This window comes from Canis lupus, chromosome 1, assembly GCF_048164855.1.
Source record: "Canis lupus baileyi chromosome 1, mCanLup2.hap1, whole genome shotgun sequence".
Lineage (NCBI taxonomy): Eukaryota > Metazoa > Chordata > Mammalia > Carnivora > Canidae > Canis > Canis lupus.
The window spans coordinates 77,326,776-77,345,523 of record NC_132838.1 but is presented as its reverse complement, the minus strand read 5'-3'; the positions used below and the strand labels follow the sequence as shown (position 1 = coordinate 77,345,523).

The window sequence follows — 18,748 nt, the reverse complement described above, 5'->3', positions numbered from 1 at the left end:
AAAGAAAATCAGTTAATTCCAATAATGGTTTGATTCTTTTTTCCCATCCACTTCATGGAATCAGAGTAAAGATTATGGAAGCTCATTCTGTTGAATGTAAAGCATCCAAACTTATTACAAATGTTATTATAAGTTTAGTGAAATATAAAAGTAAAGCATTGTGCTTAAAAATGAAAATTTGTACTAAATTAAGAAATCTATGAAGTAGAAATACATGTGGAACTGGTGGTGGGGCATATGATGGCATCCAGACAGGCTCTGATAGTCTACCAACTGAAAGAGAGGCTGTAGCTATCAGAATTTTAAATATATTCACACATATAATTACAGTATCTAACAATTTTTGTGGTGATTCCTTTTTCTCTCTGTGACTTATCATTATTCAGGTTTTGGAAACATTTGAACCTTTGGAGGTCGTCCTATGTTTTTTGTAAACCTGTCCCATAAGTTGGCATGACATTCTGCTCAAAATCTGTTGGAAAACTTTAATCAAATTAATCAACGATGGGAGCTATAAAAACTGTCTTCAGCTTTTGAAGCTGTCAGCAGATTGGAATTAATTGAAAAATAAGCCTGAAACCAGGAAGGCACTGATGAACTAAACAGATGAAATGGGAGCTCAAATGTTGTACAAATTAAATCTCAAAATTCTGTAATTATGATTTGGAATATCTCAACCTCTTATTTTTATTTGATTAAATTTATACTCTGTGCCAAAATAAAATTAAATTGAAAAGCCCTACAATTTTGAAGTATCTCAGTATGGGAAAACATTTCTAAGAATCATAAATGGAGACAAACTTATCTGACAAGTATCGTCCTATAAGACTTAAGAAATCTGGGATCCCTGGGTGGCACAGCGGTTTAGCTCCTGCCTTTGGCCCAGGGCGCGATCCTGGAGGCCCGGCATCGAATCCCACGTTGGGCTCCCAGTGCATGGAGCCTGCTTCTCCCTCTGCCTATGTCTCTGCCTCTCTCTCTCTCTCTCTCTCTGTGACTATCATAAATAAATAAAAATTAAAAAAAAAAGAAATAAAATCTTTAAAAAAAAAAAAAAGACTTAAGAAATCTGTCAAAGAATGTGTCAAAGAAAGCACTTTGAAGGGAGTAAGAAAACACAGGACTTGTGACCAGCAAAGGCAGAAATAGAGATGTATGCCAATACCTACATGTCTCAATACCAAAACAAAATAGAATTGAGAAGATCTTCCATTTATCAGAATTTGCTCTGAGCTCATTACTGAATTTTCTTATGACTGTAGGTCAGTGCTTGGACAGGAAATGTTTTCTCCATTAAAATATAATGACCTGGGGCACCTGGGTGGCTCAGCGATTGAGCATCTGCCTTTGGCTCAGGGCGTGATCCTGGGGTCCTGGGATCAAGTCCCACATCAGGCTTCCTGCATGGAGCCTGCTTCTCCCTCTGCCTGTGTCTCTGCCTTTCCCTCTGTCTCTCATGAATAAATGAATAAAATCTTAAAAAAAAAAAAAACAACATGATGATCTGCAGAGAAGAGTCAATTACTAATGTCAATAATTTCAAACTTAATAATCATAATCTTCTACAGAACATTACAAGCAATTTTGTGGGGCAGAAAAGGCATAAAAGATCACAATGAAAAAAGATATATTCTTCAGGAAAATACTACAAATAGAGATAACACACCGATTAAAATACTTAAATATTTTCCAAAAGTAACTATTCCACGTATATAATTTTTAAATATTCACATAATTGGTATAAAGATTTTACCTTGATGTATATAAAATATGTATACATTTTAGAAATAACTTTTTAAAACATTTTCGATAGAACTATGTCATAGGACCACACATATAATAGTATAAGTATAATCAGATAATAAAATAACATTCCAATAAAGTTAGATAATTTTAAATATACTAGTTCCTCTCACATTATTTGCAAGAAAATTCTGGGTTGCAGGATCAATGCTACAACCACTCTACTTCCTATCTGGTTCCTTCAACCTGCTCATATTCCAAGCACTCTTAGGTGCTCACTGTCCTCATAGTTTGCATAGTGTACAACACATAATACATGAATTTTCAACAAGGAAGACTAGTTTAAATCAAATATGTCATGGGAAACACCTTCATCTTCATCCTTTCCTAGTGGAAATGTATTTCAATACTGGTCTCGGATCAAAATCAAAACCTTTGCTATTTCCTATCTAGTAATCATACACTGCACATCAGTCAAGGCTCTCCCAAATGCTACCTCCTCCATGAAGCCTGCCTAACTGTTCCAACCCCAAGAAATCTTCCATTGCAGATCCCCTGCCACACTTAATCTGAAGCTCTGTGGACTGAGTTTACTGTGGATGCTTACCTTCCAGTTACCCTATTGGCCTCCATAGGCCTTGCAGCACCAGAGACCTGAACTGACACAGATTCCGCATTAATGAATGAAGGAGGCAAGAGCCTGGGGAAGGAGGACTCCGTGGGAGCTGAAGCAGAGTGGGTGGAGTTCTGTGCTGGATCTGAGGCTGCCCAAGGAAGGCTGTAGTGAGGAGGGAGCAGATGAACCTTGTGGGTCAAAGGGTCAGGGACAAGACTACCTGTGGTTTGAAATCTGACCACCACGCTGAGAAGGGCCAATCCCCTTCTGAACACTGAGATAGCAGAGCATTTCTGAAAGTATGTTGTAGCTCTATAGGCAAGAGTGCACACTGTTACTCTCAACACTGAGGATAGTGGTTGGGAGTTTCTTGAAAACTCGGGAGAGAAATGGTTGGGGGCACAGGGGAAATGACCCCCAGCCCTCCTTCCTGGCCCAATCTGAGGGATCTGGGCCTGTGGGCTGTGTCTGCAGGCCCTCTGGCAGCCAAGAGGGGAGGAGGTGCTGAGCTGTGAAGCCCCCAGGTAGGGGTGATGCTGTGTAGCATTAACCTCCCCCCCACTCTTGCCCTTAACCCCAGATTCCCCTGGGGCAGAGGGACAAGCCCCCTACTGGGGCCATTTCAATGGGGGTGGAGTTTTTTGGGGTTTCTTTCATTCACGTATTTTTTACTGATAATAGAGATGATCAGGTCCTGCCCCCACACCCAAGTCTTGTCCTTGCCCCAACTTTTTGTCCTCCAGACACCTCTACTCCCCCCACCTGTTCCTTCATCCTACTGTAGGTTAAAAAGAAAAAAAAAAAAAAAACAGAAACTGCAGCTGAGTTTTTCAGCTGGACTCCAGCTGAATGGCTAAACTAATGTGAATCCTAAATATATTTCCTTGATAATAAACAAGGATGCATTTGTAACAGAATATACACGTTTACGTTTCTAAACATTATGATATACACGTGAGTCCTCAAAACACAAATCACGTGATTTTACGTAGATCAATACAGATTTAAAATACTGCATTACGTTGATAACCTGCCACCAGCCTCTATAAAAGATAAGGATTTGCCTGTCCTTTTAAAAAATCTCCAGAAGACTCCAGAATCATGAGTACCACTAACAAGCACATTGTTCTCTTCTAAAATTAGCATATTCTGGGATAAGTGCATCCTACCTGTTCACTCAGCAGCAAACCTGTTTCTTGAATTTGTATTTAATAGATACTGAAAACCTACTACTAATTTTTGATTGGCTGGTATTTAAAGCTAAATTATTAAAGATATCATGGAAAGATAACTGTTTGGTATCTAAGCCACAGTCACATCTTCTTCAACAGTCAAATCTTGACCTTATGCCAGAGTATGGATGTTACTGTTGTAGATCATACACAGCCTGCTCTGGCTCTCTTGAGAGTTGTAAGAATTTGCTCTGAAAGATCATGTAATTAAATTATAAAGTTTTTTCTACAGCATCCTTGTACCATCTTAGATTAAAACTATTTGGACACATGGTAGTGTTTGTTGAGTTACTGCACAAAAAGCATATCAAAGAATTTTTTAATCTACTTTTTTTTAAAGAATCATTGATTTTTACCTACCTACCTTCCTACCTAACCATCAAACATAAAGATGAATCAATAAAGGCTTTCCAGTCTGTTTTATGCAACGATAGATCAAAAAGACCAAAAAAGCCAAATTACCTATAGAGATTTCCTTATAAATTTTCTTGAATGCTTTAAAATAAAATGTTGTTGACATCATTACTTCGACATTTCAACAGTTAAAACCTTTTGAGAGATCCCTGGTCTCATTTAGTGGTGCCTGGGGCGTATTTTCCACAAGGTAGAAGCTTCCCGAGATACACTTCACTGCTCATCAACTGTCCACTTCATTGCTTTCCCAGCATCCAGTGGAAAGTTTAATTACTTTTTAATTTGATTTTCTAAACAACCAAAGGGTGATTTTCTGGAATGTGATTTAAAAAAAGAAGGTAGTCAAAAATCCTATTAAAATCTGACTTTTTCACCTTATACCAGGATCAGTTGTCCTGAAAACTAATCCACTTTTGAGTTCCCAGAGCCATAGCCCCCTAAAAGAGCAAACAACCTTTAGATTTGCAAACACTATCTTCTGAAGGAATATGACCTCAACCCCTCAGGAGAGCCAAGAAAAGAAAAAGCGGTCTCTTAATTGAGTCATCAATTTAACTCACTGGTTCATCAGATTAAAAAAAAAAAAAAAAAGCAATTTCAGTGAGCTGTGTATTTGCATTTATGTCAGTTTATATTTTTCACCCCAAACCTTTACTCTCCCAGGTTTGCAGTTCTGATTCCCTGGCACGAGCTGCCCTCCACTCTCATCTGTGTGGATTACATCCCCTCTGGGTAGTACAACTGGCCCCAAAGCTACTAGACAAAATGGAAATAAATGCTGAATGGTTGCTTTTCCCCAAAACTCATAAAAAAGAGCATTAAAAATAATTTCAATTACCAGCTATTGAACTGGGGGCCCATAACACAGATGCACACACACACCTCGCCAGCCCCTCCCATGGGTTCATCCAAGCATAAGCCCATGCCCACTCTTGGCTAGACGCCTACTTCTCATGAGTATTTGTAATAATATAAATGAATTTTCATGCTTATCTAAGTGGCATAATGTCTACAAAGATAATTTAGATTTATCATGTCTACTTTGTAGAACTTTCAAGATGAACATAGGGGAAAAGGAGCTAACACAGGAATAAAAATTAGCAAGACTGCAAAAAATAATAATAATAATTTCAAAATGGCAGCAGCACTCCAGCCACCAAAAACTCAGAGATCTGGCACCAAGGAGCAATCCAAAAGAAGGTTGAAAGCCAAGAAAGAATGAAAAGTAGCCTCTGAGACACCCCTGATCGATACAGGAATAACCTGCATTCAAACAGGGGCTTGAAAACACAATTCTAATATACTTGATCATGTGCTTTCTGAATCTTTAGCAGACGAAGGTACCCAGGATGGAAGGAAGAACTGACAACAATGAAGTGTAACCTGGTGGCCCGATAGCAAGAACAGAAAATACGTACAGAACTCAAAAAGCCAAGTTGAATGACCATCTCCACAAATCCTGGAGGTATCACTCTACCATGGCTCAGGATGAAAGCTTCAAGATGATGGCCCTGAGTTAGCAAGGAAATCTTAAATTATTTTGCAGTTATTAAAAGCAAGGCGTTGGATCTGTCCATTTGCTTACCAATAGACATATGACAGACTGCTCATTGCAGCAGTAATAGCCACAAAGTAGAAATTTCCCAAATGACCATCAGTAGTAAAATGGATAAATTGTCCAATCTTTACATGGAGAGACAGTCCACAGCAATGAAATGTCAGAGGTACAACTCCAAGCTCATAAACCTAAGGTTGAGCAGAGGAAGGTAACTACAATGTTTGAGGCCCTGTGTGTAAGTAAAAAAAACAGGCAGAGGATAATGACTAACCTGGGGAAGAGGGCAACAGGCCTTGGAAGGGAGCACTGAGGGCTTCTGCAAATGTGATGATATGTTCTGTTTCTCCATCTGGGTGCGGATTACGGAAGTGCTCCATCTGGTAAGATTCAGCAAGCTGTGCGCATGGAAGATCCATGCACTGTTCTACACGCGTATCTGCCTTTGAAGGAGACTTTGCAGAATACACCATATACTCGGTGAATTATCAGCTACCTCATAGTAAATTCAGTCCTGAATGTTTCACAATTCAGATTGCAGACAACCAGAGGCAAACCAAGGCAGAATTTTGGAGCATGTGAAGTTCATCTTTTCTACCTCGGTAACATATTCTCTTTCTGGGTCTAACTTTTCATAAGCAACTCCCAACCCAATGTGGCTACATCCCATACCCTCATATCTCATTTCCCTGGCAGACTTAAATATATGCACAAATCACCCAGGGACCTTGTGAAAATGCAGATGCTTCAGCAGGTTTATAGTGGGGTGGACGAGTCTGCCAGTCTAGAACCACTACCAGGTGCTACCAATGCTGCAGGGCTGAGGCCCTGGAAAAGCATGTCTGAGAAAAGGGGGGATTTAAAAGCAGCATCTCCTGAGTTCCTGGGAACTTAAAAATGCCTCTTCCTGGGAAGATGAGCATGGAACTATGGGCTTTCTTATGGCGGAATTTTAGGACTTCTATGTGGTAGAATACATCTGAGCTTCCCTATGCCTCTCAAATTGCATCCTTGTTAGCAACCCCCAGTCAGGGACCGGAGCTCGTAGTTGGAGATGGTAGAGTAACAGCCTGTCCCTACTCTAAGAATTTCCTACTGTTTCTCATTAAAACTTCAGCCTTTGGACTTCTTGGCATAATGCCTTTCCCACAGCATTTGTAGGAGGGAGGGTGGGAAATAGGGAGAAGGAGACTCCTCCCTGGGTCTCCAGCCTCCTGGCCGATCCCTGCAGATCTGGGACTTGCCAGCCTCCACAAATGATGAGCCAATTCCTTCAATTCTCTCCTCTCTCTCTCTCTCTCTCTCTCACACACACACACACACACACATTTCTGTTTCTCTAGGGAACCCTAAGTAATATGGTGGTTTGGTGGTTTAAATCATTGCATTTTGGAGTTAGTCACACATAAACAAATGTACCAGCTTCATACAAGCTAGCACTGCCTAAAAGTCTTAAATACAATTATTCAATTTATTCAGTTGAGTAAATTGAATTCAGTAAGAACCAAATTATTTTTCAGTTGCTGAATAAGAACTTTCAGTGTCATTCGACGGAGTAGGTAGGTCACTTTTTAAGGTCCCAAATGCTTAGCTACATTGTAAGATTTTAATTGTAGCCAGGGTTCATTAGGATTTTAACAACCTGTCTGAAAGATCTACAGACTTTTTGCAGACAGATTTTTATTGGCCTGAAGACAGCTTATTCACTGTAATCTATTAGCAGCAAGGCAATGCCTTATCCCTTTAGACTAGTACAAAGCCTCCAAATCTGTACACACAGAACCAATCTCCTACTCGGTCCTGGCTTTGCACCTTGCTCTAGCGCCCTGTGAATTGTACTCAAGACTAGGACGGCTCTGTCATGATCCTGTTCCTATAGCATTGATTAGCTCATTCCCTAGGTGAATACGTGAGCGATGCTAAAGTGGAAGTTGTGTTTACCAGCATATTAATGCTTTGCCCCAACCCTGCAAGTAATAGCCACCAAATGCAAGTCCATTCCCAAAGCTGAAGCAGCAGGCTGCAGGTAATACAGCACTGGACACAACGGCCATCTGGCCTGGGTCCTTTCTCCTGGCACAGACTGTCCATGTGCATTTTGCATTTGGACAGAGCCTTATGCATTTTGTCCATGTCCCTATAACTCAGCAGCCACAACCCATATACCTCCTCCATCAAACTTCCTTCGTCTTCAAAAAAATAAACTACAAAATCCTATATTTTCATTTTTTAAAACTTTCTACAGGTATTCCTAGCCTGCTGTATTTCTAGGTCTATTAAGATTCTAGTGTGACTTTATTTTTATTGTGCTAGTACTTTATTAGGATTGTTACTGGGTTTGAGTGTTCTGGTTACAAAGGTGTACAATACTGAGTGGTTGGCCCCATCCTTTATATATTATATATCCTGTGTGTTTGCAGAATATCACGGTTTTTTGGAATGCATACACCATGTTAGAACAGGAATGCCTGGGACACCTGAGTGGCTCAGCGGTTGCGCACCTGCCTTCGGCTCAGGGCATGCTGTTGGTCCTGGGATTGAGTTCTGCATCGGACTCCCTGTAAGGAGCCTGCTTCTCCCTCTGCCTGTGTCTCTGCCTCTCTCTCAGTCTGTGTCTCGAATGAATGAATGAATGAATCTTAAAAAAGTGGGGGGGAATCCCTGGATGGCTCAGCGGTTTACCGCCTGCCTTCAGCCCAAGGTGCGATGCTGGAGTCCTGGGATCGGGTCTCACATCAGGCTCCCCGCATAGAGCCTGCTTCTCCCTCTGCCTATGTCTCTGCTTCTCTCTGTCTCTCATGAATAAATAAAATCTTAAAAAAAAAAAAAGGAATGCCTGTGCTGTAACTCATTCATTAACATCCCCAAGCTAACCCTATCTGCCAGACTGAGGTACATGCTATGCCATGTATCCCCAAGGAGGAAAAGAAAAAATAATTTTGCATCATAAACACTAACACTGGTTTATAGCATTTCTGTCAGAAAACATGACATACGAACATCCTAAAACATGCATTTTCTAAGTAAATGCTGGTTGACTCTTCTGAAATTCATCCCAGTCCAGGGCAGACTGGGACTCTGTTCTATGGAGGGAAGAATTATGAAGTGATTGGGTCCCACTGAGGGATGCCAGTGGTGCAGCCGCCAAGCCTAGTACGTGGGGAACAAGCCAACAAATGCTGCCACAACCTCCCGTGAGCCCTTGTACCTCTGGCAGCAGGTGACACTCTCACCACTGCATTTGGATTTCCAGATGAATACCTCATTTGCACTTTTTTTGCTTTATATCCAGACAGTTTAAAAAATATTCTTGGTCAAAGATAGCATTATAACAAAGTGGCCACTTGAACATGCTCCATAATTTTGTAATTGTAAATAATCACAATGGGGTATCATGGCTCAACAGTCTCATAAAATGTCCCAAAACTAAATTTTAAAAAATTGAAATTGAAGGGAGTAGTTGCCCTTGGGGTGTGTGTGGCAGGAGAGTGCTCTTAGAATGTGTCATTCTCTCCAGATGCCTGACTGGCTGGGTCAGTTAAGCATCTGCCATTGGCTCAGGTGGTGATCCCGGGGTCCTAGGATGGAGTCCCACATCAGGCTCCCCACGGGTGGTCTGCTTCTCCCTCTGCCTGTGTCTCTGCCTCTCTCTGTGTCTCTCACGAATAATGAAAGAAAGAAAGAAAGAAAGAAAGAAAGAAAGAAAGAAAGAAAGAAAGAAAGAAAGAAAGAAAGAAAGAAAGAAAGAGAAAGAAAGAAAAGAAAAGAAGAAAAGAAAAAGAAAAAGAAAAAGAAAAAGAAAAAGAAAAAGAAAAAGAAAAAGAAAAGAAAAGAAAAGAAAAGAAAAGAAAAGAAAAGAAAAGAAAAGAAAAGAAAAGAAAGAAAAAGGCAAGAAGAGTTTCTTCTGTGGATACATGACAAGACTGGGAGCAACTTAAGATGAACTTCTTCCACAGTATTATGCCCTCAAGTTAAGTGACAAACAAGATTGATAAGTGATGAAAAATAAAGAAACTAACGTTTCCAATCCTATATTGTTATTGAAAATTTCAGGTCCTTTCAGAACAGTACATCTCACACTTGATTAATATGCAGACCTTGCTCAGGATGCCTGGGTGGCTCAGTGGTTGAGCATCTGCCTATGGTTTAGGTCGTGATCCTGGGGTCCTGGGATGGCGTCCCTCATCGGGTTCCTTGCATGGAGCCTGCTTCTCCCTCTGCCTATGTCTCTGCCTCTCTCTCTGTTTCTCTCATGAATAAATAAAACCTTTTAAAAAATGAGGCCCTTACTCAAAAATATCTCCTTTGGGTTCCAGAATTGGCATAAATACATTTATACCATGTTGCTTAACTATGAGCAAACATAAATCAGATAAAACCTTCTTATAGCTCCAAGACATTTAGAAAAGCAACATATATTTACAAAATCAATGAAATTAGAATTAGCAACATTCACCTACTCTGACACTAAATCACCACAGCCAATGTTAATATAGCAGTGCAGTTTGCACAGAGCTCCTTGAAGCACATCGACATTACCAAAACCCCACTCTCCCATCACTTCCTACTGAGACCACAGAAATCCAACACTCTGTCTTATCAGCCACTTCACATGAACATATCATATCCCCTGTTCTGCCTTCCTCATCGGCCCCGACAATGAATGCAGTGCTGTGGGATGCTGCACAATCTTAACCACAAAGTTAGGCTTTGAGATGGTATGGCCAAATTTGTAAGTTAGGAGTCATTCAGGTGATTCCAAATGTATGCATATTAGCTTGTATTATCTCTCATAAAAGTGAAAAAAAAAACAACATTTGATATTCTAAGATTTCCAAGTATACATGGAAAGACCCCGAAAGGTCTATGGCCCCTGATTTGAGAAACATTCTTGATATGAAATGTCCACAGCCTGGGGTATATACCAGGAGGTATTTTTTCATGGATTATACTGCAATCCCAGGTCCTTCAGATATCAGAAACTCCTACATACTTAACAAAGTAAAACCAATAAGGTCCTTGGAGGTCAGGGTCAAGTCCATAAAGTCTCTCTAGTGCCTAGGGCACTGGCAGGCACTTTGAGTGAATGAGAAAGAATTAAAAATGCTTGAGTTACTGCATCTGTAGATATTTTTATAAGACATACAAAGTCCTTAAGGGTTAAAATTCACTATTCTCCTTTTATAACTGCTCTGACATAAGCAATTCTAATTTTGAAAATCCCAAATATTTACAAGTTGAAGTAATGGAATTTTTTTGAGGAACTAATTCTAAAGAAATCATGTGTCATACATATATTCCCCCATTACAACTTCCTTCTGGAAAATAATGTTTGCTTTCCATTTTACAACCTGATATAAGACTAAATATCATCAAATAGAAGCAGCCTGAATGTCCATGGTAAGGAATTTCTTCCTTCCAACTACATACAGCAATGGGGAGCTACCAAAACTGTAACAAGGTATGCATGAAGCAAACTGTATACTGTGTACACCATTTTAGGAGAGAAAAACCTAGGCACTTGAATGTCTTCCTCATCACCTACAACATCTCGTTTCTGCTGTCAGCCTCCAAACCTCCATTCAAGACAGAACTGGCACAATCCAGCCACTTCCATTTTTCGAATGAATAAGATTATGTAGCCCAGGCAGAAATGAAGAAACAGGCAAAGATTTCCATATGCTCAGAGTGACAGGGGCAGTATAACCACGAATATGAACAGTGATTTGGGAGAGGAGCCAATCAAATTTTCAGGATAAAAGAAAAGCTAAAAGAACAATCTGTGGTTCCTGGAGTGTAGTCTTCCCAAGGACATGCCATTTTAAGCCTTTTTCTTTGTGTCCACATCATAAGGATAAATAATCTCTTATCAAAACCTAACAACAAAACTCTGAACTAGCAGTGAGATCTCATAGTCTGGAGCAGGGCCACTAACCATCTGGCCAGAGAGTCAACCCTCCAAGGATAGGAAGGCCAAAATATGTTTCTGGGGCCAGGAGGCCAAAATTCAATTATTACCTTGAGATAAAATTCAAATATCAAAACCAGGGGGGACCACCAGCAAGCAGAGCCCATAAAAGCAAAGCCATGGGGGATCCCTGGGTGGCTCAGTGGTTTAGCGCCTGCCTTTGGCCAAGGGCACGATCCTGGAGTCTCGGGATCGAGTCCTGCGTCAGGCTCCCGGCATGGAGCCTGCTTCTCCCTCCTGTGTCTCTGCCTCTCTTTCTCTTTCTCTCTCTCTCTATCATAAATAAATAAATAAATAAATAAATAAATAAATAAATAAATCTTAAAAAACAACAACAACAAAAAAGCCAAGCCATGCACAGACTACTACAAAGCCCAGGAGCAAAGCTGGGAAGGTTCAGGGCAAAGCTGTGGTTTTCTTAACAGACAGGGTTCTCCCACTCAGCAGCAGAGTAATGACACACAAGAATTATAGTGGAGGATACACGAAAGAGGACAAGACAGACCAGCAACTGTCAGAATACATATATATAGTATATATAGTCAGTATACATATATATATAGTATACTTCTGAACACAGAAAAGCAAAGAGTTCTGGAAAGACTGTGGCCAGAACTCGGATAGATCCCAAAGCCAGGGCCAGAGGTATAAAAGACACACAGCGAAAAACAACCTCAATTATCTTCCAGGACTGGGGTCCAAACCACTCTCGTCCTTCAAGACTAGAACAAGTCTTTACCTCCTTAGATGAACACCAGATAATATTCCTGGCCACATGAGTGGAAAAACATATCTTCAAATATTACAAACACCATCCAAGGCAACAAGTTACTCACCTACTGAGGATACTCAAGAGCTAAAATCTAATAAAGCAGAGCTGATTTGCCTCTCTCGTCTCAGGCTCATGGCCATAAACTCGTTCAGTGGAAAGAGAGGGGAAACTGAGACACTATCTAATCCGTCTGTCTGTTGATCTCTGTCTTTCCCCACCCCTCACCTGGCCCCTCTCCCCCTCCACGTCTCTAGCCCTCTCTCTGAGTTTATGTTTCTCTGCTGCCATCTGCCTTCTGCCTTCCCATCTTGCGAAGCACATCATGGAAGAGAAGGGGGTTCATGAAGCAACCACATTATTAGGAAAGAAAGCAATTGGACTGGAAAGGGCTAACATGGAACCCAAGATGGGGAAATGTAAAAGAAACCCTGACCAGTATGAAAACTATCCCTCTGCCTACCTGTAGCTACATGTTTTTAAAATGTCCCACTTCATAAATAAATAAATGAATAAATATATAAATTAATTAATTAAAATAAAATAAAATAAAATAAAATAAAATAAAATAAAAATGTCCTGCTTCAGTGGGATTGGTGTTCAGCCACTGACCTTTTTCTTTTGATTTTCATAATCATCACTATGGCTATAGAGATATGCTGAAGTACACTGTCTTTGATAATCCATATACAGCTCACAAGTGGGTAGTCTTGGTTCTTCTCAACTAAATTTATTGTTTCTAAATTATCGAGATGAAAGCCTCCCCTTCAACAGTGTGTACGTAGAAAGGTCACAAACCATGAGAAACAGCTGACCACATAGGTCCGATTTTGGCACCTGAACAGATGGCAGCCTAGCTGTGCCTGGCAGGTCACCAATCATACTAACACCTGTTACATCACAAGTGCCACCCTCGGTCTATCCCTGATCTAGCCACTGTGGCAGTACCTGTCCCATGCACAAATCCACTATGGTTCTGGTGCCAGCTGGATCCTCACCTCTTTGTGAAAATGTGGGGTTCTAAGTTGACTTATCAAAGAAAACTCTGAAAAGCTTCAGGCCCAACTAGAGGAGAGAATTCTGGCATCCTCCTACCCCTGGTCAAATGTTAAATGCACACATGCACACATATGTCTTACTTCCCTCTCTTCTTGCCAATCTTGGAACACCATGGCCAGCTCACACCAGAATATAAAAGAGAGAGAGAGAGAGAGAATCAACAAAGCAAATGAAGAAAATGCACATAACATAAACTGCATTCTCAGTATACGAATCAAGGAATCAAAAAACACCATTTTATTCTGCTCATTCTGCAAACATATACTCAGCACACTTATTAAGTACTTACTAGGTACAAAACTCCCTTTCATAACCACCCTGGCACAAGATATTGGCCAGGTTAGGTGATTCAAGTGTGTTCTCTATCTCTCACCCAACATTTTCTCCCCACTTCATGGAGTTTTCTTGACACTGTACAATCTTTCTTCCTGAATTCTCTTCTTTAACCTTGACCATTCTGATTTCACCTGTTGGCTGACCTGATTCCAGTTCACTAGGAAGTGCTGATGACCATCCTGACCCTGTAGGCCATTTAACACCTGCCAGCTCAGTTAATAGGTCACTTGACTACTGGGGATGTTAGCGGAAGGAATCTTTCAATCTTACAAGAAAAAAAAACAACTCTAAGCGCGTTGACACACATCCCAGAGACCACTTTCATCTTTTTACAGTACAACATTACTTCTCCTCTAAGATCACAATTATTAATGATTGGGGAATTTAACCCAAACTTGCTTAATATTTTAAAACCAGGAGCTAGAAAGGTCTTACAAATGGAAATTCTGCTAACCCTACTACATTTTGCCTTATGGGAGTCAAACATTCTTACATCTGATACCTGTTTTTCTCAAACTAGACATGGAGACCCCCTGGATAAGCATGGGACAAGAAGCCACCAGGGACAGGATGGTGTGCCACATGAGAAACAAAGCCACCAAATGAAATGGCATACCTTCCTAGAGAAACAATCTTCCCACTGGAGGAAAGTGTAATATTTTATATTAAAATAAGCCCTGATATATTATGGAGTAAAATGAACAAATACATGACCTTTTTAAAAATGAAAACTCAACATTTCAAAGACAGCTCCTAGTTGCTCTCTGTTGGGCTATGTCCACTATATGTGGAATCTCTTGCAATGTTCTTTGATGAAATTTTTGAGAAATGTTTCACCCACACTATAAACTTCTTGAGGACATGAACTACAGCTCATCCTTCTCTTTGTTCCCAGGGACGTAGGGCAGTATCTACAATCATGTCTGGCACAAAATAAGCACCCAATAACGTCTGCAGAATTTATTTGGCTGAAATAATGCCAATGGCTTTATCGAGAACAAAAGATTTTTACCACACTTGGATGAGAGGAAGAGAAGATGAACAGCTGTATGAGGAAGTGGAATAGAAGCGCTCGAATTTACCAGAAACAGTTAATGGCTGCCATGGTAACAATCAGATGAAGCAACTCAGTTTAGTTCTTTTCCAGTTGAACAAGCACAGGAAGGCAAATATTGTGCTTGTTAATCTCCAATCAGAAGAGGGTGTGGCTTAAAAACACAAGTCTACCAGGTGACACTGGTGCCCATTAAATTTGATAACCTTTGAAGAGTTTGGAAAGCCATGATAATAATATTAATCCTGATTCTAAGAAGATCATCCTAATCATTTCAAGGTTAAGTGTCAAATATTTACTGCTGAGACCTGACTACTGTGAAAAGCAGATCTGTGTGTAGGTATGTGTTTGTAAAACATGGTATGTATGGGCTCTCCTTTCCTTACTCTTAAAATTGTTACCTCCTTTAATTAGTTGGACCCAAACCAAGTTACAGATAAAAGATAATTCCAACAGTATAGTTTATAGCAATGTTTAAATTTGTGCTTCCCTGGAAGAGACGTTGCATTTTAACTCACTTGTAAATAATAGAAAAGATGGGTATCACACCCACTTTCTCCACACCATTCAACTCATACTTGCAGTGAGTCACTCTCCATGCCTTTCTCTCCAATGGAGGGAGGAGCTGGGCAGAGGAGGAAGTGGAACTCCCAGGCCTGCAGGTCCAAGCTGTGAATGGGTGAGCGAGCAAGACCACTGACCCTTCCAGGGCTATTTGCTTTTCTGAGTCTCATATCTAAAATATGTGAGCTGCCAGCCAAAATGATACCTCTCAGTTCTTAACAACGACAGCCACAGCTCCATAAGCTTTCAAACAGAGAGCAGAAATAACATTTTCATAGCTTTAACGTGTTTGTAGTGCCTGAGGAGGAAGTGCAGAGGAAGATGTGAAAACAGCAGTTTCGAGACATACCACGACAGGAAGGCACGAACAGATGCAAATTACTCTTGAATAAAACCTGAGCATCTTTCTCTGCGTGCCCTGCCTCTGTGCAGGTATGCTCTTTCCCCCTGAGAATTAAGTTAGTAACTTGATATCATGTCTGTCCAAGCCAGAGAATTTATTGTATGATCTTATCATTCTATTCCACTGTACAAAAGCCGAGTTTTTCAGTTCAACATCGAGATCAAACCTCTGCTCTTGTATTAGCTAGTCAAGTCCCCTAACGTCTTACACATCTAAATTTCTGGGTCTAAGTTTCTCCATCAGTCAGAGATAAGAAAATCCACCTTCCAGAGCGGCTGCAAAAAATTAAATGAACGAACTCTGTAAAACGCTTGGCACACAGTAGGCATCACTGAAGACGTAAAGTCCAGCAATATAAATGCCCGACGTGCTTCGTTTTCTGTGTCAGTTGCGGGAAATCAACAAGAACGACCACGTACAAAGGACACCGAGTTGGCATCCGGCCATTCGCAGGGCGGGTCTCCGCGCCGGGGTGCAGCCAGGAGGCCCCGCGGGCAGGTGCGACGAGATGCGGGGAGCGCCCCTAACCCCTTGCCTGGGAACAAGCTCCGGGCGCTGCAGACTTCACTGCGGCCCCGGGAATCAACAGCGTGAGCTTTGCAGGGCTCAGAAGTGAGCCAGCGAAACCTCCTCCCCCACCCCGACTCGGAGCGCACTCCCCTTCTGCAACCCTAGGGCAATCTCAGGCTCCTCTCGCTAAAGTTGAGAGTCGCTGGACCGCGAAAGGCGAGCCCCGAGGAGCAGGGTGCGGCGGGAGGTGGCAGCGCTCGGGGAGGACCGGGAGCCAACGCCACCCCCGCCCCCGCGCCCCAAGCCGACGCGCACCTGGGGATGAATTTGGCCTCGTCGCCGAGTCGCTCCTGGAAGTCCCGCCAGGCCTGGCCGGGGCTCGCCCGACCCCAGGCGGCCGCCCGCGCGTCCCCGTCGCCCTCGCCCTCGCCCTCGTCCTCGCCCTCGTCCTCGCCGCCGTCTTCGGGGTCGGGCGCCGCCGACGCTGAGCCGGGCGCGGGCGCGGGCCGGCGGGGAGCCCCGGCTCGCGGCCGCCCCCCCCGGCGGGCCCCGCGGAAGCCGCGCGCGAACTCCTGGAAGGTGATGGCGCCGTCGCGGTCGGCGTCCAGGCGCTGGAACACGGCCTCGGCGTCGGCCGGCCGCACGCGCAGCTCCGCGCACAGCGCGCCGAACTCCTCGCGCTCCAGGCGCCCCGAGCGGTTCGCGTCGCACGCGGCGAAGACCGAGCGCAGGTGGGCCAGCTCCTCGCGCTCCCCGCCCGCCTCCATCCCGCCCGGCGAGGCCCGGCCAGCCAGCGAGGCCGGGCCAGCCCAGCCCGGACGGCTCCGGGGCGCGGCGGGGCGCTCTGCCCGCGGGGCCACCTGCTGCCGCCCGGAGCGGCGCGAGTCGGGCCCGTCCGGCCGGTTCGGCCACTTGCGGGAATGTCCGGGCTGGGGCCGGGGCGGGCGCCTGGGCGGCGGCGGCGGCGGGGGCGGGGGCGGCGCTCGGACGCCGGCGGCCCCTGGGTCCCGGGAGCGGGGCGGGGGCGCCCCCGACTCCACGTCCTGCGGCCGCAGCGCCCGCCCGACACTGAGCGCCCTGGCCCTGGCCCTCGCCCTCGCCCTGGCCCTCGCCCTCGCCCTCGCCCGCCGGCCCCGCCCAGCCAGGTAGGAGGGGCGCGCGGCTGCGGCTCCGGCTCCGGCTCTGGCCTCCGCGGCCCGCCGGGCCTCCTGCACCGCGCCCCCGCCGCCCGGCCCCGCCCGGCCCCGCCCGGCCCAGGTTGGCGGCCACCGGCGCGGGGTCCCGGCCTTGGCCTCGCCCGGCCCCTCGGCTAAGACGGTTTGGCCCGGGAAAGCCGACAACTAGTAGGAGCGTGCAGAGCTACCTGGGCGGAAAGAGCGGGGAGGAAGGGAGGGGTGGGATTCCAAATCGCCGAAGGTCATGTGTAGTTTATTATCTTGCAATTCCAGAACGTTGGTAACCGTCTGCATATACAAGTTTTCTTGCGTTACCAGAAGACCCCGTTCTCTGATTTTACTGGCTTTCTTTAACCCGTGTCCTTCCAACATTAAATTCCACCTGGTCTATGCGCGGTAGAAATCACATGGGTCCTCCAGGTCCCTCCATCCAAGTGAGCTTTCTCCCTCCTCGTCTCCTCAACCTGAGAAAGAATTAAAAACCAACATCCTTTGGCAGGCAGCAGCATTCAAAGACTAGAGTACCTTTTTTCTTTCTTTTTTTTAGATTAATCTCGACCGAAATAATATATCCAAGTTCATGTTACCTTTTCATCTTAAATATTCATTTCAGCAGTGCTGGTGTTTCTTTAATACTGTTTCATGGGTACAAGATCTTACGAAGTCAATAATTTTGGTTTTTTTTTTTTTTAATCTTACCGTGTTTCCAAGAGACTCTCCCTCTGTCATATAACTTACGCATATGTTCTCTTCTGGGATCCTAACAGCCTTTGAAAATGCATTTGGGTTATTTTCACATTATGCATTCCCTCCTCGCTTTAGGCTCTCTTTTATTTACCGCCATTTCTTTTAGTTATGACTCCATATTTCCATTTTTATCTAATTCCAGATTTTCTTTATTGCTTATTAGTTGATTTTTTTTTATTAGGATTAAAATAAAGTAGGAGATTTGACGGACATCCCTCCAGGCTGGTGTTCTTAAACATAAAGCTAAGTGCTAACCATCTCAGGAACTGCTAATTCTTGAATAATACAATGAACAGTCAATGGTCAGCATTTATCAAGCTGTAAATACCACTGATAATCACCATCTGTAAATTTAACTGGTCAATTATGAGAGGCATTCCATTAAAGGCCATGGTCTTAGCAATCTAATTGCTAAGTGAATATAGTTCCATACAAGTGGACAGCTAATACATTGAAATGAATTTTATCATTAGTGCAATATAAATTGTTATTGATTTTGAGTTTATGTGCTTTCCTGTTTATTCTAAAGATTGATTTTTTCCATATGAAGTAAGAAGTGGCTAGCTTGGTAATGCCTTTAAAGCTTTAGAAATATACTTGTTA

At 43.2% G+C, this 18,748-nt stretch overlaps 1 protein-coding gene and 1 long non-coding RNA gene across 10 annotated transcripts in view; one reads left to right on the top strand and one right to left on the bottom strand.

The window, feature by feature from the left end:
* RASEF (RAS and EF-hand domain containing) overlaps positions 1 to 18,748 on the bottom strand; it is a 209,476-nt gene that overhangs the window by 59,273 nt on the left and 131,455 nt on the right. The window contains exon 1 of one of the 7 annotated variants that reach the window (XM_072836947.1): positions 16,539 to 17,005. The exons of the other annotated variants lie outside the window; for them this stretch is intronic. Within the exon in view, the coding sequence (XP_072693048.1) occupies positions 16,539 to 16,990 (452 nt within the window). The 5' untranslated portion in view covers positions 16,991 to 17,005. Of the gene's footprint in view, positions 1 to 16,538; positions 17,006 to 18,748 lie in introns of those variants that run through there. 7 annotated transcript variants of the gene reach the window in all.
* The window catches only part of LOC140638899 (uncharacterized), a 102,569-nt gene continuing 101,426 nt past the window's right edge, over positions 17,606 to 18,748 (top strand). The window contains exon 1 of one of the 3 annotated variants that reach the window (XR_012035860.1): positions 17,606 to 17,919. This is a non-coding gene — a long non-coding RNA (uncharacterized lncRNA). The remainder of the gene's footprint in view (positions 17,920 to 18,748) is intronic. The other 2 variants (XR_012035851.1, XR_012035865.1) reach the window with 2 other exon arrangements.